Below are 24843 nucleotides of genomic sequence, written 5' to 3'. Positions count from 1 at the left end.
AAAAAGATTCAGAGTCACCCTCACAGCAAAAGGATTTCATTATCCCAGAAAGATTTTGCACCATTTAAGAAGAGAATTTTGCCATCAATGATAAGTTCCTGAGCCTCTCTAGAGGCCTAAAATTATTGCTAGAAATATTATCTGTATGAGAGGCTGTGGCTGCCCCTGGATCCCTGAGGTGTCCAAGGCCAGGCTGGACAGGGCTTGGAGCAGCCTGGGATAGTGGAAGGTTGAGTTGAGCTCAGAGTTCATTAATGACACAACAATTTTAGATGTCTAAGAAATTACAGAACAACTGTAATTGTTCTTAGATGTGGAAAAAATCCCCAAGTTCAGTGAAAACCCGTTCAGTCAAGGTGTGATGGATACAAATGAAAAGATTACAGAGCCTCAGCCACCTTCCAGAAAGACCTGGGGAGAAAATATAAGCCCATGGAGAAATGTTGATCACAAAGAAGTTTTTCTTCCCTTTTTAACTGAGGTGATTTGTAATACTGTATTAATTTGTAATATATTAATTACAAACCGGTAAATGTTGAGCTGATTGAGCAAATGTCACTCCAGTAAAACTACTTTGTAAACTGACAGACAGAAAAGTTAATTTCTGTGTGATTTTTTTCCCAAAACAACCCAGCAACTAAAAATTACTACTTTATGTGTCTTGTTCAAGCTCTTCTACAATTTTTCTTTTTCCCCTTGTAGATTTTTTCCCCAGTGGCCTGTGCAGAACCCAAAGTTTTCAGACAGAATTTAGTGCAAAAAAATAGGGTCATATGCAAAGAATACAATAAAAAATAAGGTCATATGCAAAGAATACAATAAAAGAATAGGGTCATAGGCAAAGAATACAAGAGCTTTTGCACTACAGGAAATGTAAATGTTAAAAATCACACAAGAGAAGAAGATGATGATAATAATAATAAAGAAGAAGTGCCCACAATACAACAAAAGCAGCAGCAAAGCATCTGCACCAAGCATCCCTCAAGGCTGACGGAGGGATGGGTTGACCTCAGAGGCCTCTGCCTTCCCTGACTTCCAGACTTCTGTGGGGCTCATTAAAGGCTCCAAGCACAAAGCATCAAACACTCCACGGAAAAGTTGGTCTCCATGGGAATAGAGGACAAACTAAAAATAACCATAAGCCGGCATTTGAACAATTTTGCAGGAGATTGTCATGGCAATGAGGAGAGTTGTAACCTGTTGTCATGATAACCAAAGTTTTAAATTAATGGGAAAGCATTCCACTTCCACTTCATCTTTATTCATAACAGATCCAACATCCTCCATGGGAGAATTCCACAGCAGTGCCTTCAAGGAACCAGAGAGCTTGGGAGAAGCAAGGCAGGGATAAAGGACTGTGAGGATTAAAAGAAAAATCTAAAATTCCACAGCCAAACTGAAGCACTGATAGGAGGGAAAAGAACCCAGGGATGAAAATGCTTGGGGAGATGCAGGATATTAGGAAAAAGTTCTTTCCTGGGAGGGAGGTGAGGTCAGAGAAGCTGTGGCTGCCCCTGGAGCCCTGGCAGTGTCCAAGGCCAGGCTGGACAGGGATTGGAACAATCTGGGAATTGGAAGATGTCCCTGCTATGGCAGGGGTGGCACTGAATGGGTTTTAAGGTCCCTTCCAACACAAACCAGTCTGGGATCTGTGACTCAAGACCCATCTTGACAACGTCTTCTCAAACCAGAGTTCACATTGCATTAAATATCACAAAATGTCCAGTTTTCCAAGACACTCAAACTAGGGGAAAATAATCTGGATTTCCAGTCCAGAGGAGGCCAGAGGATGCTCCAGGTGCTGGAATCCCTGTGTTCTGGAGCCAAGCTGGGAGAGCTGGGGGTGGTGGGTATAAGTCACCAACCTGCTGCTCGTGCATTCAACGAGACCCTCAATTACATTAATGGGCTCAGAGCAAACCATGCCTTGTTTGATGACAACATAATTGGTATTTTTGTGGAAAATTGCTCTGCTCACCCTGAAATTACTGTGATAGTCCATTAGACTACTGTTTCCTTAACTGTTTTGAGGGGAGAGAAAAACTGTTCTGGCAACAGAATGCACATCTTTACACCTTCAACAACAGCACAGAATACTCTTAATCTCAACACAGTTCCTAATTTGACAGAAAAAGAAAACTAGAGGTAAACAGAAGTTCAGATGCCCCTACACATTCACCTTTCTGAATGAAATTCTTCATTGTTCAGCTGTTAAAATCACGTTTTTCCCCTGCATGATTTCATTTACAGTCACCCTGTGCTTTACATCTCCTAGGAATGCCACAGAATCAACCTCTTCTGGAGATGGATGCTCTTTGCTGCCAAACATGAGGCCTCTAATGATGAGGCACAGAAATGTCATTTTTAAGTGCAAATAGATGGCAACAAATCAAGCATAAAGTGGACACTTCCTCTGGTTACTTACTACGAGAATTTCTTAACTATGAGCTTCGAAATTCCTTCACCTGTCATTACTCCAGGGTTTCCTTCCTGTACTTCTCCTCCCAACCTGAGAGCTCAACTGTTCAGCCTGATTTCTTCTTCATACTGCTTGTGCTTGAAAATTATTTTGTTGATGAAGTGAAACAAGTCAGACCTGCTCCCAGGAAGGGCTGCTGGGCTGACAGTTCTCTGCAAGGACCAGCTGGGGAGCAGCTTCAGAGAGGAGCATGGCCAGCATCTGGGTAACGGCCACAGGCTGCTGGTTCTCCTGGGAAGACTGAAGTCCTAGATTTCTTTAGTCAGGTCACTGCTAAGACAGGACCTCAGAACAGGAAAGACATGGCTCTGCTGGAGCAGATCCAGAGGAGGCCACGGAGGTGCAGGAGTCCCTCTGCTCTGGAGCCAGGCTGGGAAAGCTGGGAATGTTCAGCTGGAGAAGAGAAGGATCCAGGGAGATCTCAGAGCTCCTGCCAGAGCCTAAAGGGGCTCCAGGAGAGCTAGAGAGGGACTGGGGACAAGGCAGGGAGGGACAGGACACAGGGAATGGCTTCCCACTGCCAGAGGAAAGGGAGAGATGGGATACTGGGAAGGAATTGCTCCCTGGGAGGGTGGTCAGGCCCTGGCACAGGGTGCCCAGAGAAGCTGTGGCTGCCCCTGGATCTCTGGCAGTGTCCAAGGTCAGGTTGGACAGGGCTTGGAGCAACCTGGGATAGTGGAAGGTGTCCCTGCTCATCCCCTAAGGGTGGGATTAGATGGGTTTTAAGGTCCCTTCCAACCCAAACCATCTTGTGATTCCATGATCTTCCCTATGTATCACCAGTTCCTCACCAGGAGCACAAGCTTTGCGCCCTGCCACAAAAGCTGATTTTTTCTCCAGATGAATGATAGCAGCTCTTTCTGGGAATCCAAAGGGCTTTACATGACGAGCCTTTTGACAAATCCATTCCTGTAAAAAGACCTGGAGATGGCAATTCCCGCAAGGAAACGAGCACTTCTCACCATCAGCAGAAATCCAGGGGTCAGGGGAAGGAGCAGTGGGGATGAGGGGAGGGAAAGGAAAAAAGGCTGCAACACTAAAGAGTCTTTCAGGACTCATTTATTCGAGCAGTGCCAAGGCAGCTCACTGCTGCAATATTTTCTTCCTGCACTCAGAGCCAGGGCTTTGGGATCTAATAAATCATCGCTGGCCGCAGAGACATTAAAATTCTAGCCCAGTACTGCATCAGATGAAATGAGGCCGAGTGCCAGCAAGCGCAGGGAGAGGAAGGGCAGCCACACACACTTTAAAATAAAGTATATGAATGCATTTGCATGTAAGCAACACCTGATTTTGGCTTCACACCAGGCTAAATCTAATAAACAGAACAGCAAAACAGATCTGCAACGGGGTGATCTTTAAGGTCCCTCCAAAATCCAAACCATTCTGGGATTCTGTGATTAATAGACTCAATCGCTCCACTTCGGGAAAGCTGATCCCCATTAAATTAGAAGTAAGATATTAGGTATAAAGCACAGTAGGAAAACAGACTCAGTAATTAACAGATCTGGTACAAACCAGGGAATTATTTCTGAAGCTTATAAAAGTCTTTTCCAAGCCTGGCCCAGCTCACGTTTCTGTCTGTACAAACCTCTGTGCTGGATCACATTGACTGCGCCCGGTGTGAGAAATAATTGTGCACCAGGAGGGAAGAAAAACTCAATACTTAATCTAAAAACATTTCTGCAGAAGTCAAGCCACTAATTTTTAATTTATTACCTTCAGCCTGAAAAAACATGAGTATCTGACCACTTATTTGCTGTGCCAGATGAAAAAAAAGGTGGGGGGGGAGGAAAAGCAGCAAATATTAAGGGTTTTCAATGGATCACGAGGCAGCCTTGGAGCTTATTTGCAATCATTTCATTGAAGCACCTGGGGATTTAAGAGGTATTGAATGTGTGGGGTGCAAACCTGCACAGAGAAAAACAAGGCAGGGTATGAATTTGAACTGCAAGTGGCAAAAAGAAATATGCAGGAAAAGGCTTCTGTTTTGGACTGGGTGAGGTTTTAACTTCCTCTGAGAGATTCCCTGAAATGTGGGGTGCCAGGGCCAGGAGATCTTTCCATCCTGGTTTATGAACAATCCCCATTTCCAACTCACACAATGAGGTCCCATTCCAGCTCCATGGCTCCCAGAGGTTCCCAAAGTCCCCATCCCTGGAGGCATTTAAAAGCCATGTGGATGTGGCACTTGGGGACATGGCTCAGTGGTGGCTTTGGCAATGCTGGGGAACACCTGGACTTGGATCTTATTAAAGGTCTTTTCCAGCCTCAATGATTCTGTGATGCTCAAATGGCCAACGTGATTCTGACTTCCTACAGAGGCTCCTTGTTCAGAAGCACAGTGAGAGGAACTTAGAGGAAAAGTTATGGAAGTAAAGGAAACATGAAGAAAAGGAAGTTTTAAATGGTGGAAAACAATTGACCATGGCTAAAACAAAGGAAAAGGAGATGGCACAGAAGCACACTAAAAATTATTAAGCCACCAAAATCCAGTTTCATTCTCTGATATGCAAACACTAAGAAATAAGACAATAAAAAACCCCTTCAGTCACCAATCTTAATCCTGAAGGTGCATTTTAAAAGCCAAAAGCACTGGTTACAATTTGTCTATATGCAATTTAAGACAGAGCTTTGGGGGGACTAATACTTAAAAATAAAGCTTGTCTCTTCCCCAAGTGAATGAAGAATTTCAGATGATGTGCCTGTACTCAACAGAAGCAATTGAGATACAAGAAAATTCTCTGTTCACCTTTTATTTTCTTTAAATGGAACACTTCTCCCTTCAAAACATGTTTCCAAGGCCATCTTTTTTTTCCCCACCTATGCTTTTTTGCTTCTCTGCCTCACAATTTTTCCCCAGCTCTCTTCAAGCGTGGCCATTTAATCTTTTTATTTCTTTTCCACCATGAGGAAAAACAAAATCAATATTGCAGCCAAGAAATGAGGCTGAACATAAACCAGTTGCACAGACTAACCCAAGCCTGGAGCAGGAGAAGGCCCACAATGAGGTCATTTGGAAAAACAGAACATGAGTTTTGTTTGCTTTTAAGATCTGAGACTGTTCCGTTTCTTTACAACACAGGGAAACTCAAAAGCCTGTAAAACCTTCTCCAACCAGCTACAAAACAAGGGGTGAGGGATGTTTTCCAAAGTTTCTATGAACTCCTTGGAAGGCTGGCATCAGCTGGACAAATCTGCAAGTGAGCTGAGTTGATGTCATGAATTATTTTAGAACAACAGAGTCATTAGGGATGGAAAAGCCCTCTAAGATCATCAAGTCCAACTGCTCCCCAGCACTGCCAAGGCCACCACTGCCCCATGTCCCCAAGTGGCACATCCACATGGCTTTGGAACACTTCCAGGGATGATGATTCCACCACTGCCCTGGGCAGCCGGTGCCATTCATAAACACCCTTAATCTGACCCAAAATCCTTTTGCTTCCTTCTCCCCAAACAAAAAAACTGCTCCTCCCTCCTTTCCTTAGGGGTTTTATACTTTTTACAACCTCAAGAAAGTCCCTGAGTTAACTCATTGCAAAGATGGTGATTTACCCATCGTTGATCTCAGTGCTGAAACTCAGCAGCTTCCAGCACTGAGGAATTCAGCAAGGTGTTTGGAAGTATTCCCGAACGAAAACCATGTATTTAAACATAAAAACAACGAGAGTCTACACAAGTCACAGCTCATTCTTCTCCCAGTCAAGTAGGATTTTCCTGTCTGCTCTATACACACCAATTAATAAACATGAAGAAACGCCAGAGGAAAAATATTCACTGTATCCACTTCATACATTTTTAATCACCCTGAAATCAATTCAACACCCTGAACACGGTTTAGAATTCCTGTTTTACAGACCTGGTAAGTGATGGATCGCCTAATTAAATCCAGGAGTGGCATTTCCCAATCAATGGAAGGGGCTGATGTTCATGTACATCTTAGAGCAGAAGGAAAAGCAAGGAGAGAGCACCTCAACCCTGCCATTTGCCTCGTGTTCCTCAGTGCTCCCCACAAATGTGCTGAGGAATGCCAAAAGGAAAGGAAAAAAACCATAAAGTTCATCCTTTTTGTACAGAGCAGTTCTGAAAGAACTTAGTTTATGTGGCCAAAGAGCTGGTTTGCCATCAAAGGGCCAGCATTTCCAGAGAGTAATACAGCCAAATTTTAATTCTAAGTTAATAAGGAAGGTTGAAATCATGCCGAGAATTACCTTTGTCCCACAAAGAGTATGCGAAGGAGGATTAAAAGCTGACAGCAGAAATCCTATCGGAACATCCTTCTATCTTCTACAACATCAATGGCCACCAGCTTTCAACATCCCAACAAATTAAAGGAACAATCAGGAGTAAAAGAGGTCACTCCTCACATGTGCAGTTGTCCCTGAGGTTCCACAAGGAATGCCAATGACATGGATTAGGAGAGAACACACGTGAGAATCCTTCACCTCCTGTCCTGCTAACAACAGCCGGAGGGTGCAGATTCCCTCTGTTTGTCATTATGTCCAAACAAATGTTGTGGTTTCACCTTGGGGAAGAAAAAAATGACAAAACTTGGGAATGTTCATCTTGGGAGTGCTGCAAACAGCCTGGCTCAGGGATGTGTCTTGCTCTACAGGAGTGTGCAGGGGTCCTGTGCAGGGATGGTCCTCTGCTCTGGAGCCAGGCTGGGAGAACTGGGAATGTTCAGCTGGAGAAGAGAAGCTCCAGGGAGAGCTCAGAGCTCCTGACAGTGCCTAAAGGGGCTGCAGGAGAGCTGGAGAGGGACTGGGGACAAGGCATGGAGGGACAAGACACAGAGAATGGCTTTCCACTGCCAGAGGGCAGGGATGGATGGGATATTGGGAAGGAATTGTTCCCTGTGAGGGTGGGCAGGCCCTGGCACAGGGTGCCCAGAGAAGCTGTGGCTGCCCCTGGATCCCTGGCAGTGTCCAAGGCCAGGCTGGACAGGGCTTGGAGCAACCTGGGATAGTGGGAGGTATCCCTGCCCATGGCAGGGGATGGGAATGAGATGTTCTTCAAGGTCCCTTCTGGAAATCATTCCAGGATTCTGTGAGCATCTGTCATGCTGCAGCACAACCTGAGAAAGGCCGAGTGCTGGAGCGACGTGACACAAACCCCCTGGAGATTTCCCAACCGGCTTCGCATCTTTGGGCTCTTGGATCTTATTACCATTTATTATTTAGGAATAACTCCTCCAAACACAGAGTCAGCCTGGCAAAGGTTCATAAATCACAGCATCTTATCAGCATATTAATCAGCTCCTGGTAGGGAGAGGGAAAATGGTGTGAGCTATCACAAACACTTTATAGTTTCACGCTTGAAGTCAAACAAGCTCCAGGAGAGACTGATTCTTCATCCCTGATTCCACACCAATGGGCTAATCTATTTACTGCAGCACTGGTGCCTTCCTGGAGTGGGTGCAAGGAGATGGGAAGGGGAATGTGCCAATGGAAAACCAGGTGGTTCAGCAGCTCCCATTTGGGGCAGGTAAAGCGAATTCTGCTAAGCATTAAAAAGCAAATCAGAGGTCTTAAATACAATTTAAAATTAGCCCCAATTAAAACAACAGCTTACATGAAAATCCAACTTAATTACAGTCTGGTTTAATTAAATAGTAAACAACACAGAAACACTGCTGCTGCTGTTCCAAAATCCATGGAATTAGCAGAGTGGAAGCTGTCACCAGCCGGGCACAAGGAGCCAGGATTGGAGCACAGACCTGGCATTGGGCAGATGCAGCTCTGGCTAGAGCAGGAATATTCTCCCTGTGTCACCTTCCCTCAGCTCAACAACTGCTCACCCAGCAGCCAGAAACACTGCCAACAGAAGTTATTCTGCTCCCCTTTCATTTTCTGGTGGAAAACGGGAAGGAAATTCAACAGATCTGGGAGTTCTAAGGACCCCAAAAAATGAGACACAGGGGAAACCACCTCTGCTTAATAATCTGTCAGCTCAAACATGGGGATTGTTTTGATAAACATTTCTCTTATGAATTGAACAATTCTGATTTTATCTCACCAAGTAACTCCATTTCAAAACTTCCTTTTTTAAACTTAATTAGTATTTCCCCTAAAAATCCACCTAATGCAGACCACACTTGAAACATGATTTAGGAAATAACTGTCCTTCACACTTCCTTTAAGGAAGATCAAAATGGAGAAATGAAGAATCTGAATTAACGGATGGTTCATCAAGTGCTTGAGTCTGTGCCAAGGATTTCCCATTCTCCCTAACACAAGGATTTCCTATTTTCCCTAACAGCCAATCTGGCAGAAAAAATTGGATTATTTATCTTGCAATGGACCTCTCTCCCTGCTCCACCAGAAAACAACACAGAAGTGAGAATGAGAAGAAAATCAGATTAAAACTCATTATTTCAGCCTAAAGCTATCACATAAATAAAAATAATAAGGTATTAAGTACCATAAAGCACTTACATTTAGCACAAAAAAACCCCACAAAAGCATAGAATTCAACCTGCCATTATCCTCATTACCATCCCTGCTGTTTTTCTGCCTCTATCCCACCTGAGTTTTATTCCACAGCTCTTTTCATAGCTGCTGAGACCACCCTCAGGAGATCCCTGTCTTTCCTCCACAGAGGATAAAATATAAATTTTCTCCCCCCATTCACTACAGAAATTTGGGCCTTTCATTACATATTCAAACAAATTCAGATTTAAAAGGGGTTTGTAACACTATTTACACAGAAAAAAAAAGAAAAAAAGAAAAAAGAAAAAAAAGAAAAAAAGAAAAAAGCTGTTCTGTTAAATGCTTTTTAACTTCTACTTTGGGACCTCACTGTAAGAGTTCAGCCCACTGACTCCTTACCTTCCACCTGGGCAATGGAACAATCCAGCATCAATATTCCTGCTTTGGTGTCCTACAACCACACAGAATCTTCCCTTTTTTGTTTTACCACTAAGAACCTTGGAATAATTTTTCCAGTCTGATCAGACTCCAATTTTTTTCTCCAAGACCATTCTGCACATCCACCACAGATTTCTCTGCATTTACCACGAATTCTGGAAGACAAATGCCTGAAGGCCAATGGTTTGGGAAGAAACCAGTCTCTGGGGGTACCTTGTCATGATCCCTGCATGGATCAGAGCTGGCACAAGTTGGCCAAGTTAAATTTTGCTGATTTAAGTGCACAGCAGAAACTTCACAGTGATCAACCAGCAGGTTATTTTAGAAGGCAACATCCCAATAATGTTGGCACTTGACTGATTCCAAATGCAGTCCTGCAGAATTCAGGTGTCCAAGGCCAGGTTGGACAGGGCTTGGAGCAACCTGGCCTTGTAGAAGTTGTCCCTGCCCATGGTAGGGGGTGGAATGAGAGGACCTTCAAGGTCCCTCCCAGCTCAAACCATTCTGGGATTCCATTAATTCCTTCCTCTAAAGCAGAACTCACCTTCTCAAATTCTCCTAGAAAGGTTCAAGGTTCAAATTCTGACCAATCTGCACCTCAATATTTAAATAAAATTCTTTCATCAAGTGCCAGAAAGCAGCTTCTAAGACACCCAGGATTGTATGAAAGCAGACACAGAAATATACATTGCATGGATATTAAGGTGCAGCTTTAAGCACATGCCAAAAATAAATCAAAGTAAAGTGGGAGAGAAGTAGCCTCTTGTGCTGGAAAGCCACAAAATTCCTGTTATTTCCAGAGCAGGAAAATAACTGTGCACTTATGAGCTCGTTCTATCACCCAAGCACTGCTGGAGTCCACAGTCCTCTCACAATGGGGAGATTTTTGAAGAGACTTTTTCACAGAAATTGTTTTTTCTCAAGCCTCTCATGCTTTGACTGCAAGACCAAAGTTCCCCCAAGCTACAGTATCTCCAACAAAGCAGCCGCATAAATTGGAATGGGAAAAAGAAAGGATGAATAAAAATGGGGCAAAAAGCCTTTGAGGAACTCTCTGCTCTGCAGAGTCTCAGACAGGGCTCCTCACAGCCCCACGGATCCACCAGCTGGAAGAGCTGCCAAAATCAAACCAAAATATTCCACACACAGAGCAGCTGAGAGCATTTGATGTTCATTGCCATTTGCTGGTGACCATTGTCCTCCATGAAAGCACATTCCCAAGCAATTCCACACATCAGGTGAAAGCCAACACATCCAACTGGCAACGCAAACACAAAGCAGGAAGTCCTAAAACAGCACAACACCCAATAGCTGATTACATTCCCTGAAATTGTATGAAAAGGAGTTTTCCAGGGCTGGTTTTGTAAGGGGGTTACGAGATCAGAACAATACAAGGTGAATGTAATCCATGGGGAAAACCAGATATACCTAAGCTGGGATTTTCTTTTTCCAAAGCACCATTGAATTCTCTCCCAGATGAATTCTTTCCATATTAGTACACTTTAGTTCCCCTCTAGTTACATAATTATGGTAAACATCTTTCCAGGCCTTTTTTGAGTATTAAGGATGACATTTTTAGACAACTCAGTTCTAAAGAAGGTTTCAAACAGACATCAGACTTGCTCTCCAACATAAGATTAACTCAACCAAAGCACAACTTGAAATCAAAAAAAATCAATCAATGATGTATTTTAAGTCACCACCAATCACAATAACTGGATGTTCTCCTAACAAGGGGCTCTTGGCTGAGGGATCCTCATTTCCACAGCTGGATTATTCCAGCATGTGCACCCAAGTGGCTCAGTGCAGCCCCAGAGGGGAGCCCACCCACTTCCTGTCCCAGCATGTTCTCACACATTTTATTCATCTAAAGAAAACCCCTTTGGATCCTTTCCTTAAGATGTCCAGGGCATCCTCTTCACATGAATTCAGCTCCAGCTCTTCTCACTCTCTCTGGCTTTCCTGGAAGGTTTTTACCACAAGCCACATTCCCATCCAGCTCCCTGATGGGAACTTTTTGTCCCTCATAAAGGGATTAACCCCCACAGCACACAGACACTCAGGAAAAGCCACCAAGCCCTGTCCTACCTGTGTAGGCCATGTTCTTCGGGTTTCCGTAGGGAGCCCCAGGTTGGACGGGGCTGTAAACAGGATTCATGGTGGAAGACCGGGAACTCTGAGGACAAAAGAAAAGCAGAGTTGAGATGGTTGCCTTACGTTGGCTCCTGAGTCTGTGCAGAGTCCTGATAGCATCACCCTGTTAGAATTCCAGACACAGAGCGCTGCAAAGGAAGGGATTTACAACCAGACATTACAACCAGATAGCGTATTTAATAATTCAAGTTTTGGATCTCTCTGCTAATTCCCACAACTTCTCCAGCGCTGCATATTCTGCCTACAAATGTACCCGGAGCAGATTCATCTTCCACATCGCTGCTCCAGGGGGGCTCAGAACTCATGACCCCTCTTCCAGCTAGCGATGAACAAAGAGGAGGAGCCACAAAGTCAGGCAAGGAATTCTCCCCCTTGGAAGAGAGAAGAGTTCTTGGGTGATAAAACCAACCCCGCCGAAGACCTGACCTTTCCAAAAGCAGCAGATAAAAGGCCATTTGCCGCTGGCGAGACGGAGAAGGGCAAATATTGGTGAGCTTGCTGCGTGAGCTGACTGTGAAAGCTGGAGGCTGAGGCTTGGATCCTGGCAGGGGTGGGCAGGGCCAGCCCCACATCCCACCCGTGTCCCACAGGGAGCTCTGTCACAGAGCTTACGGGAACAAAGAGATCTCGACAGCCCCTGTGCTCCTCTCTCCAATAAGGATGATGTAGCCAGGTCAGCTTCTTGTGGGTTTTATTAAGAGGAAAGCAAGTAACTTGGGAATTTGTGTCTCCTAACTGTCAGTTAAGCAACTGGCTCAGTTAATTATCTTAATGAAGCACATTTTCAATTCTGATTAATGGGAAAATCAGTCATTAAGCTTTATTAGGCGACACGTTTGTCTCCACAGCTATCTAGTGATAATTTCACACCAGAACCAAACCCATCTTGCTTCAAAATCTGGGGATTTTGTTAAAATGTGCTGTTTTACAGTTCATAAATAACACCGTTCTCTCCAAACAAGTCCCTCATGATGGACACACAATTTGTTAGATCATTAACTCCTTCCGCTTTACCTCCAGAGAGTAAACAAGTCAAACGTTAAATGTTAGCACCGATTGACTTGACAACAATTAGTGCTTAATTAATTAGCTGTCCCTCCAGCCCCAAGTTAGCACTGAAGGAGCCATTCTCAAAGCAAAGGAAATCAGGGTCATAAAGCAAGTGGGAAGAAAAACCAAACCTACGGGGAGACATGGAATTCCATCAGTGGCTTCACTAACAGCAGAGCACTAAGAAGATCTTTAGGAAAATCAGTGTAAGACCAGGCTGTCCAGAGAAGCTGTGGCTGCCCCTGGATCTCTGAAAGTGCCCAAGGGCTTGGAGCATCCTGGGCTAGTGGAAAGTGTCCCTGCCCATGGCAAGAGGTGGAACTGGATGAGCTTTAAGGTCCCTTCCAATGCAAATCATTCTGTGATTTTATGAAATAAAATTTATGAGGGTCCCTCTACACCTTCCAGTTGTTCCTCCCCAAAACCCACGTGGTGACAGCTGGACATGCTCCCAGGCAGGGCTGGAGTCACAGCTGCTTTTCTAAAGTGCCTTTCCAATGCCAGCAACATTTCATTTGTACACTTGTGTGTGTAAAGAGTACAAAAAAAATCATAATTTGGGGGAAAAAATGATTGTGTATGTGTGGCTTGCATTAGGAGTTGTACCAAATGGCACAAGCAAAACACTCTTATTGAGAAGGATGAAAGAAAATGCTCTTTATCCAAGATAAAAAGGTTGTAATCTTAGTGGGGGCTTGAGAGCTTGTGAGGAAGATGCTTGTGCTTCTTTCCCCCTTTGTATGCAGGGTGGGATTTCCAGACAGCAGGAAAGAGCCCCTGCAAACGGCGTTTGGGAGGGATGATTTTCTCTCCCATTCTGCAAGACAATGCCATCCGAAAATACATTTGAAATTCATTGCAGGCACCATGTTGTGGCATTGAAACAGCTACACTGAAATGGGAATAAAACAGGATTAGCAAAATTAAACCTCCCGCACCGCCAGAACCTGCAGCGTTTGCTTGTGGCCATGAATACCCAACCAAAAGACTAATAAAAATTAATTATAAACAGGCAAACACAAGTGTTGCTCTATTGCAGGAGCTTCAGTGCTTCCTAATCCCTGAGACAACGACGCTCAGTTGCTCTGAGAGACTCCAGCAAGGAGGAACTCCAGCAGGAATGCCATGGGAATAAGCTGCTAGCAAACAGTCCTGGGATATTTTGTGGCTGTAACCTGGTTACGCTTTCATCTGAGTTATCCTTCCTGTGAAAGTCAGGTTGGAAAAGTTATCATTATGATTGGAAAAGATCTCCAAGATCAAGTCCAACCTCTGACCAAATGTAAAACCTAAAAGAATAAAGCTGGCGTGCAAAATCCAGGAAGTTTATGAAGTCATTATCATTATCTTTTCAGAATAAAGGAATGAGATCTTTACAAACAGAGAAATAAATATATTTTAAAACAGTGACATGGACAGGTGAGTCTTTTAGGCTCTCCATAAAGTAAATAGCAGCTCTGAGCTTGAAAAGAGTAAACAATGGAAATGGAGCTGTTCTGAACAACAGATATTTTTCAGTTTTGTTTCAAGTCACTCCTTGTGTCAAGGTGATTTTCACTTTAAACTCCCATTGCCTTGTTCTTTGTGGCACTGGGATGCAATTGCTTTTGAGAGACTATTCCCTACATTTTGGAGAAAGGTTGGTATTTTCTGTATGTGCCAAAAGTCATTTATTTCACATCAGGTGGCACAGAACCAACATGAGAGAGTGTGAACAAAGAAAAGAGATACGTTTCTTCCTTGACCTGCTCATCACCTCTTTAAATGAATTTTATACAAATTGCATGCTAATAATATTCAGCCAAAGTCTCCTTGAACATGAAAAGGCCTCCTGACCTTACACTCCATGCAAATTCCACTAATTTTCTGACAATTTTTCACTTAAGTCTTTTGAAGCTTGACCCTCACTGGGGATCCGCCAAACAATAATTAAATTACCTTCCAATTCATCTGTTAAAGGTTAGTTTAGGCAAGTTACAAGGCTATATCCCACCTTTCCCCAAAAAAGTCTGGGACAGTAGGCATGAGCTCAGAGATTTGTTTCCACAGTGAGCAGCATCTTCTTTAATTTATTCTTTTTTTAGTGACACCTTAACTAAGAGTTGATTGAACATCTCTCATGTGAAACAAAAGATTGACTCTGTTCACAGGTTTTCATATAATGTGAAAACATCAAGTTGGCACATGGAATCCCAGGATGGTTTGGGTTGGAAGAGACCTTAAAGATCATCCAGTGCCACCCTCTGCCATGGGCAGGGACACCTTCCACTAGCCCAGGTTGCTCCAACCTGGCCTTGGCCACTGCCAGGGATCCAGGGGCAGCCACAGCTTCTCTGGGCAACCTGTGCCAGGACCTCCCCACCCTCACAGCCAGGAATTCCTTCCCAATATCCCATCTCTCCCTGCCCTCTGGTAGTTTGCAGCCATTCCCTGTGTCCTGTCCCTCCATCCCTTGTCCCCAGTCCCTCTCCAGCTCTCCTGGAGCCCCTTTAGGCTCTGGAAGCCTCCTGGATTCTTCTCTTCTCCAGGTGAACACCCCCAGCTCTCCCAGCTGATGTGAACCTCCCCAGTGGAGGGAAAGAACTAAACCCCAGGGAAATGCCTTGGAGTGAGGGATTTCACTACAGCACTTGACCTTGCTGATCTCAAAAAACCAGCAAAGGGAAAACAAAGCTGATCCTGAAAATGTATTGTCCTACAGTGTTTTCCATCAGATCCACCTCCAAACAGGACAGGAGCACTCAGCTCTTCATCGAGGAGACACAGGAGGGTATCCTGGGCTGGCTGGGTGACAAATCCCTAAGGATCCATCACCTACTGCCTCCTCTGAGATAAATGACTAAATAAACCCAGACACTTCCAATCGAGAAAAGCCTGACATCTCTAACAGCAACAAGCCCTTTTGTCTTCATTGTATGAAAAATTAAATGGATAATTTATAAGCACAAAGCAGCTCTTGACTCCAGAATTTGCTGACCTCAGACTGCCCAAAAAATAAATGCTGAGGCAGGAAAAATCTCGACCTTTCATTTGCTGAAGTTTATGATCTGCTTAAAAGCCAGAGGATCAAAAAATGATAATTCACTTATTAATTCAATTTAATATGCTAGACTGCATACTAAAATATAGTAAAGGAAATCCTGTCCTCCCTGAAAAGGATTAGGAAGATGGGATCCCTTGTTGCACAGGTGAACCTGAAAGTGGGTGGCAAAATATCTGCACATTGTATTATTTGGATTAGGCAGAGCTTACACAAACACCCCTTTGATCCTAAATAAATGAGAAATTATTGAATCATAGACTCACACACTGGTTTGGGTTGGGAGAGACCTTAAAGCTCATCCAGTTCTAACCCCCTGCCATGGGCAGGGATATCTTTCACCAGACCAGGTGGCCCCAAGCTCCATCCAACCTATCCTTGAACCAATTCCCCACAAGAAATGTCAAAATGAGAAAACCCAAAAGATTCTGGCACAGCTGGGGTTATAGTAACTTGTTTCCAGAGAAGAAAATGTCTTAACACAGATGAATTCCATGCTGCAAATTCCCAGATTTTTATCTGCAAGTCTGATGGGTTTCACCAGCAGGTAACCAATAAATACATGTATTTTTTAAAAGATCTAACATATCTGCCCCAGTGTGTCCCAAACCATTCTCAGCAGCTCTCAAACGACTTCCTTGATATATTCCTATTAATTTCTCTAACTTGAGGTCTTGCTGACTTTTCCTTTGGAGATGAACCCTGCTGTACTCTTGTACTCAGTGCTCTCCGACTGAGCCACAGCCTTCTCCAGCTGATTATCTCCATTCTTTTATCTTCCCTATGCTACTTCATTACGTTGTGCTGAAAAGACTTCCTGGAACGTGCAGCTTGAAGACACTTCTCTCTGCTCCTTCCTTTCCACAAGCACTGCCTTGGCAGATTTGGGTTGGCCATCAGGAGAAGCCTGGATTATAAACATCTATCCCACAACATCACCCAATCACCATAAAAAACCCAAATTATTCTTAGTTGTATTTCTTATCTGAGCCTTCTCAATAGGCCTTTCTCCCAGCCAACCACTAAGAGAAGCTGCACTTCAGGAGTCAGACTCCATACAAAGACAATTTATGGTACTAAGAAGTATAATCTTGCCCCCCTCAAAGCTATTTAAAAATATGAAATAATTTATGACCCCTTTGGCTTTGTTTTACAGATGCAGAGAAGATGCAGGAGAGCAATGGGTTCAAGGGTGAGCTCACTGAAAGCACTGGAATAGGTGGAATAACCATTCCTGGAAGTGTTCAGGGGACATGGCTTAGAGGTGGCCTTGGCAGTTCTGGGTTCACAGTTGGACTCAATGGTCTCAGAGGGCTTTTCCAACCTAAATAATTCCATTATTCTAAGGTAAACCAGACCATACTGGCAGGACCAAGATTCAGGTGTAACACACATTTTTCCATCACGTTATCCTCCAAGACAAGCTTGAATTTAAGGTTTTGCTCCAAAATTTCCAACCACTACCACTAATTACCCTCCCTCCTTTTTTGTAATTACTCCTCACCAAATGGGAGAATCCCTTTCCAGCCATATCCTGAACACTGAAAACATCACTCCTTCCCACGGATTGCAGCAGGATAAAGATCTTAATTTGCCTGGGAGTCAATTACACTGTACAAAGTTGGCACAGCAGCAAAACAATATTCCTGGAATTAAAATTAGATGAGGGCAGAGATGTCCTTTGAATTGACAGATGGGTCAGGCTTTATTTGGTCAAATCCACTGTGCAACAGGTTTTGGCTGTGATTTGTCATTTCCAGCCATGGCTATTCCTCACTGTTCTCTAACAATCTTCTCCCAGGTCCTGTTTTCTGGTTGCTTCTGGGATTTCTTCTCTGGTCAAGACTGGAAACCCAAGGCAGGACTGAGGAGCAGCTCCAGCCCCACTTTCCCATCAGGCAGCACAGCAAATCTCTGCCCTCCACTCTTCCTTTGCTCACACTGATGGATGGGACCCAGATGGGGTTTAGAGACTGAGAAAAAGGAAGATGAACAGTGGAAACTGAGGGGATCAATCCTCCCTAATAGTCCCTTCTTCCTTAAGTATTTTGGAATCTTTGTTCTGAAACAAAGCAGTACCAGGGAAGATGAAGGAGAGCCCAGGCTAAATCTGTCAGCGGAAAGGGAGCTTTGGCAAGAAGTTTGTTTATCATCGTCTTTTTGTAATTTCGTGTTGGCAAGAGGCACTGTGTTAACAAGCCCAGGAGCCTGAAAGTCTTTCCCATCCATAGGACAGGCAGACACTGGCATTCCCTCACTCCATTTGGAAATCAAGCTGCACGGAAGGAGAAAAACAGACTGCAGATTTATGCTGGGCTTGATGTGCCCCGTGCTACCAAGGACCACCAGAAAATATATTGGTACCACTTGAAAAATAAGCTAAAGAAGTTGCTGACTTTTTGGGGAAAAGCTGCCAAGTGATGAACAAACAGATCTCAAATCAAGAAAACAAGATATTCACGACAATCACAGGCAGAGCTCAGGCAGGGTTTAACTTCCTAAGGAAATATGGGACAGCCCAGTCTTAAAAAAAAAATAGGGATGCTCACCCAAAGGCAGTGGTGTTGCAATTATTATGACAAGCCTTCAAAATAAAGATTGTTCAAACTGAAAACAAGAAATTAAATAGCTGGTTTAAATGTTGAAGACTCACTGAATCACCTGCAGCTCTCAAACACTGCAGTGAGTGGGAGATCAGGTGTTTTACAGCTCAGTGCTCTCCCCTTGCCCACAACTTGCTTGGCATTGTTTTCCCAAAGGTTAGGCAGTGCTGGTGGGGATCACTGCCTGGTCACCACATCCCAAATCCAAGGGTCTCCATGACCAACTTGTGCCGTTCTCCTGGGCAGAAGAGCCAACTTTCAGCATCCTTCTCCCCATCTGGAATGCTGCTATCCTTCTGCTCTAATATTTCTCCAACTCACATCCTATTGGAATTCTGTCCTACTTGGCACTTTTTTGAAAAACTCTGAGGCTAATCCTGCAGAAATACACAGTAAAACAACATATAACCAGCACAACAGGAAGAAAGCTTGCACACATGATCACGACAGAAATCTTTAAATGAAAGCTACAGATGTCTCTAAAGCTGCCCTAGGTCTCAAACACAAGTCAAACATTCCATGCAGGAATTACCAGAGGTTAGTGGCAGACACTGTATAAGAGACAGGAGCCAATAAATGGTGCATGTATGACATGAATCCCTAACACATGCAATATGCACTCAATTAGCATATTCATTTCATAACCACTGGAAAAGCCAAGAATTTTCCAGCCAGCCATTACAGAGCATTTTGCAGTGCTTTTATTCACCTGAACACTCATTCAGGTTTCCAGTGAATATACCCAGCCCAAGAGGCAGAAACCAGGAATGCTTTTGCAGCAACACAAAGAAAAGCACTCAAAGGCCACAGCAAGTCAACAATTAACACTTTTCACAGATTTCTGGTCATTTCTTCCCACACTAAAGAGCAGGAAGAGAAGTTTGAAGGAGCTTACAGCTTGCAGTTTATATCAGGAGAAAAAGAACTCCTAAATCCCCAACCTATGATGGCTGGAAAACCTGGCTTAGCTTCCTTGTTTTCCATCAGGGATAAGATCAGGTTGGGGGATGAATGGGATGGCAGAAATTGCAGAGCAGTCATTCCCTTTTTCCTTAAAATCACAGTGAGTGCTGACAGCAAAAAAACAATTTAAAAAGTTCTGGAAGTCTCTCAGAAATATTTAAAAGGAAAAGCTTACTCTGAAGCAGCCAAGCAAATATTGGCCTTCCCGTGTGAACATTTGTGTTCATCTCAAATCGATTCCTCCTGGGTGGAAGGTCAGGGATCTGAGGAGCCACTTGAACAACCAGGGCTTCAGCATCCATGTGTGGGTTAAACAATCACAAACTGTCATTCACCTTTGTAACTATCAGTCTCAAACTGCAGGGAAACACACATCCCTGTGAAATGGGACACATCCCTATGAAAAAACCAAGAGGGTTCGGATGATTCTAAACTGAATGTTGTCAAATGTGGAAAACTTCTTAAGTCTGGTAAGTGGGAAAATTGACTGTAGAGAAAAGTTAATTTACAGTCCCAGAATGGGTTGGGTTGGAAGGGACCTTGAAGAACATCCAGTGCCACCCCCTGCCATGGGCAGGGACACCTTTCACCAGCCCAGGTTGCTCCAAGCCCTGTCCAGCCTGGCCTTGGACACTTCCAGGGATCCAGAGGCAGCCACAGCTTCTCTGGGCACCCTCACATCCAGGAATTCCTTCCTGATATCCCATCTCTCTCTGCCCTCTGGCAATGGCAAGCCATTCCCTGTGTCCTGTCACTCCATCCCTTGTCCCAAGTTCCTGTTCAGCTCTCTTGGTGCAGTGCTGGGGGAACAGTTGGACTTAATGTTCTTGGAGGCTTTTTCCAACTTCAACAATTCCATGCTTGCACCTATGACTGATAATTTAATTATTCTTAGAATTCAGTGCTGATTTTTTCACACACTCAGGTGTAGCCAGACTAAACTCACTGGTTTAAGCACACAGAGTTGTCTGCAGCCTCACAGCTTCACGTTATAAAGTCTTCAGAGAAAAAGCCATTTTATATAGCACAAAAGATCCCAGCACACATTACACAGCAATTCCATGATTTATAGTGCACACCCTTATTTGTGCCCTTTTGAAAAGGAAGAAAAAAATCAGGCCTTTGATTTGCAACCAATTTGTGACACATTTCTTTTCATGCTGATAAGCCTCATCTCTGTACATAATAAGGCTTTTTTCTGCCATCATTTCTCCCTAACAATTCAATTTTCGTCTTAAATGAACTCTATCAATCATACAACAGGTGCACATCACCTACTCAAGAGACAGATTTCCTTTCTCCAGATTTCTCTGTCCTCTGACAATGCCCAAATTGATAATAACTGGGATAAACTCCCCAGTCTGGCAGGGGACTAATTTTGGTAAGATTCGCTCTACTTTTTAATGAATTCACAAGTTTGGGTTTCACATGCTTGGAAAAGAAACCCAATATTCCCAGAAGATGTTTTGCGAAATACTGGTGGCATGTTTTTTATTTCCTTAATAAACAACAGAAACTGAGTTCCTGCTTTCTGTTCAATGATTAATTCAGCTTTAAGAGATGATTCCAACAGCAAGGAAGAACTAACAGGGGATCTAGAAGGAATTAAATATATAATAAGCATCTCAGTAGGCAGCACAGGCTGTGGGTAAGACAGAAACCAGGCTGGATGTGCATCCCCTGGAAGTGCAGTGCTAAGATGCTGGACAATGTGACCAGAGCAGGGAACACAGGGAAAGCACAGGGCAGGGCCTGGGTGATCTTCACAGGAATTGCCAGGCAACGGGAGTGAAAAAAATGTCCTTGAGGGAAAGAAAAGGAGGGCAAATCGTGAAAGTAGCCACGACCTCTACGATCTGGAGAGCCTGGGAATACACACTTCAGAAAGAACAAATGCTACACAGCAAGACACTTCCCCAAGGCCCCCCCTTTCTCTGTATTTTTTTCCTGAACTGGCTTCTCTCAATAACTATAAAATAATCTGGTTGTTCCTTTTCAATTAATAATATGCATTTAATCACATTTGCGATATAAATTTTACATTTTCATTTCTTTACCTATATGAATTTAAACAGAATGGTGCCTGTATTTAGAATCAGAGCACGGTGAATGACATTCTATAAAGTATTTCCATATAAATTTCCCAGGGCATAGGTGTCCCTGCATTACTGGGGCTGTGCTATCCCACCAGCATCCCTCAATGTGCAGAGCACTCCAAGTGCAATTCCAAAGGAAGATGGAAGACACACAGCACAAGGAGAGGAAGATGCACTTCACACCCCTCCATTCTCTCTGGAAATTAAAACCCAGCAGTGCCCAGATTTTGGTATCAGCACAACAGTGTCAGATTTGTCCTCCCAGTGTGGCTGAGGGCTATGGAAATGTAATTACAAAGGGTTTTAGGGTGGCACTTTTAATTTCCCCCTCAGGCAGGCTGTTTGCCACAGGCAGCAGTTCATGTGTGTGTTTTGTGGGTGTTTAAGCTCTTGGCAGAGGAAGCCCAGGCTTCCCCCTGCTCCCATTCTGAGTTTTTAAACGAACACAAGCCTGCAGGTATTTCCAGCTCGGTGTGGATGAGCTGAGGTGAAGCTGCCATTGATGCTCTCACATCCCTGCTTTGCTCAATTCAGCCGACACTGAAAGCAGCTATAAAAACATGAAATGTGTGCCTGCACCTCTCCTGGGCTTTTATCTGATATAAAATACATGTCACTGGCTGAAAAGAGAAAGGGAGGTCTGATACTGAAGGACAGGAACAACGTTCTGGAAGGATTTTCTTCTGCATTTTCGCAGGGGAACACAACATCTTGGCAGAAGCAAAGCATTATTATAAGGAAAAGGTTCTTCACCCAGAGGGAGCACTGCCCAGGCTCCCCAGGAAATGGTCACATCCCCAAGGCTGCCAGAGCTCCAGGAGCGTTTGGACAATGCCCTCAGGCACAGGATAGGATTGTTGGGGTGTCTGTGCAGGGCTAGGAGCTGGATTTTGATCCTCATGGGTTCCTTCCAGCTTAGGATATTCCATGTTTCTATGATCTGTCAAGGCAGCATAGTAGAAGGAGTGGAGCAGAATTCCCATCCCCACCACAGCACCAACTCCATAGCTACACTCCCCAGCTCTTGCTGACCCAGGACTTGTAATCTCCTTCTGCTGGAGCATGTTTGATACAAATGCTAATCCTCCTCATTTGCAATTCACTGCTGCCATCTGATCCTGAAAATCTTCTGCAGACATCAGAGCAGGGAAACAGAGAACTGAACACGAGACAGAACTGCTCAGGCTGTGCTGCCAGTTACCAACAATTAAGAGGGCACTCAAAAAAATCCTTATCAGCCCCTGAACCACCTTGGAATTCAGAGCTGGCATCTCTCAAAAGCTTCTCATGCCTCTCCAGCCTTCTGCATCCCACTGTGTGCAGCCTGCTCATCCCATCCCATGGCTCTTGGACAATGTGTGCCATGAGTTACTTATCCCAGCCAGGCACTCACCTTCCACTATCCCAGGCTGCTCCAAGCCCTGTCCAGCCTGGCCTTGGACACTGCCAGGGATCCAGGAATTCCACCCCAATTTCTAATCTAAACTCACTCTCCTTCAGTTTAAAACCATTCTGCCTTGTCCTATCCCCTGTGCTGAATTCTTCTGCTGCTGCCAATTTATAAAATATTGTGACAATCTTGGAAATCCCAGGATCAATAGGAAAGCCATGTAAACTGAAGGAAGCTCCTCGAGGAATGCAGGGGGACCAGATTAGAAACTTGGAGGGGGAAATTACAGAGGCGGAGGGAATGCAAAAGCAGCAAGTGCATCTCTGAGTCCAAAACCAGGAACAGAGGCTGAGTCACGGCTGCTATATTTGGTGTAAATCCAGAAGAATCACTCCTAAAATAGGTTAACAAAATACTAAGAAGCAGAAAAGGGAAATTCCATCTTGAATGTAGAGTGAAAAACTCCATCTCAGAGAGTTTAACGTGGTAGAGAAAGCCCTGGGGTCACCAGCATCCAAAGGGAATGAAATACTGGTGTAGCTGAAGAGGATCTTTGTTAAACATAATCCTAGAATTACAAAAGAGCCACATAAAAATACAACTCCATTTCCCATCTTGTAATCCAGTATTTAACACTTGCTTTCACCAGGAATGAAAAAGCATCCTGTTCTGTTGGGCTTTTTAAGGCTGTGCAGTGTTTGCTCAAAAAACAAAGCAGGGCTTCAGATGAACAGCAGGAACTCAGGGGTTTACTTTCCCAGGGGTGATGAGAAAAGGGAAGTATGTGCAGCCCTGGAAAGATTTGGGAACTCTCAACACTCTCAAAGAAAGAGGCTCACAGCTGCTCCAGCAGCTTCTGGCCACGACCTCAGATCATTTCCTGCAAAGCTCCTTCACTGGATGTTCTCCATACATCCTGCTCTGTATCCTACACAACCTGGGCAAATCACTCAATTATGTGGCTGTTAATTACGGCTGCACATCACTTCTTTCTCAGCATCAGCCTCGGAGCAATCACACATCCCACCCTGCTCTGGTTGGTGTAACCTGATGTTTGTGCCCAGGTCCCACTTCCCTGGAGAGGGCTGGAAGTTGTGCTGCAGCTGGGCTGGGTTTGGCTCCCTCCTGAGCAGGATTTTGGGGTGACTGGGTTAATGAGGTGATCTGCTGGTCCATATCCCATATATCAAACATATTCCTGATATAAATTGGAGACTTCATATGGGTCTCTGTAATCTCCTGACAGAGCTATCACCAGTCAACCCAAAGACATCAACTGCCAGGGGTTTCAGGTTAATTCAAAGCTGCTCCACAGAATTAAACTTGTCCAGTTTCCTGAACTATCATGCATCCTTTATTGGGGAAAACCTTTGCGACAGATCAGCAATATGGGTCTCTGTGAAGCACAAGCACTGGTTTAACTGGAAGCTACAGACCTGAAGGTAACATTATACAAGAAGTCCCAGGTCTGGCTCAGAGAAAGTCAGGTGAGATGCACTGAGCAGGACCTTCAAGCATCTAGAAACTTACTCCTCTCTTCAGCAGGGAGGCTGAGGAAAGCCTTCCAGCAAGGAATCCAGGGAATGCCACTGCCTGTGCCTTGGCAGCTCCCCATGCTCAGTGACTGTCAGGGCTTGCTCTGTTCCCTCAGCTGCCAACAGCCTGAAGATGAATCATTATTGATCCTTAGACTCACAGAACAAGGGATCATTTTTCCAGCTCTAGTCTTCCATAACTTTTGGCTGGCTGGATCAGCATTACCATGGCAAGAGCTGGTGTTTCACCCACAGATACTACAAAGACATTTCCAGGCTTGGACTCAGCAAGAGGCTAAGGGGAGATACAGAATCCCAGACTGATTTCAGTTGGGAGGGACCTCAGAGTTCACCCAGTGCCACTCCCTGCCATGGGCAGAACACCTTCCACTATCCCAGACTGCTCCAAGCCCTGTCCAGCCTGACCTTGGACACTGCCAGGGATCCAGGGGCAGCCACAGCTTCTCTGGGCACCCTGTGCCAGGGCCTGACCACCCTCACAGCCAAGAATTTCTTCTCAATATCTGGTCAGAATCCACCCTCTTTTAGTGGAAGTGTGATTTACTTTGCTTTTCACACCTCTCTCAATAATCACTGTGAATCCACAGGTTAGCAAGTAAAAAGTTCTTGTTCACAGCATTGGAACCACATTAAAAATATTCAG

At 44.3% G+C, this 24843-nt stretch overlaps 1 protein-coding gene across 4 annotated transcripts in view; it reads right to left on the bottom strand.

Moving 5' to 3' along the window:
- The window catches only part of FAM168A (family with sequence similarity 168 member A), a 125653-nt gene that overhangs the window by 48554 nt on the left and 52256 nt on the right, over nt 1–24843 (bottom strand). For all 4 annotated transcript variants that reach the window (XM_085077931.1, XM_085077922.1, XM_085077948.1 and 1 more), the window contains one exon: nt 11437–11524. In XM_085077931.1, coding sequence (XP_084934057.1) covers nt 11437–11506 — 70 coding nt within the window. In that variant the 5' untranslated portion in view covers nt 11507–11524. The remainder of the gene's footprint in view (nt 1–11436; nt 11525–24843) is intronic.

This window comes from Lichenostomus cassidix, chromosome 1 (genome assembly GCF_008360975.1).
Source record: "Lichenostomus cassidix isolate B80296 chromosome 1, HeHo_3.0, whole genome shotgun sequence".
Taxonomy (NCBI): Eukaryota; Metazoa; Chordata; class Aves; order Passeriformes; family Meliphagidae; genus Lichenostomus; species Lichenostomus cassidix.
This window is presented reverse-complemented; position numbering and strand designations above follow the sequence as displayed.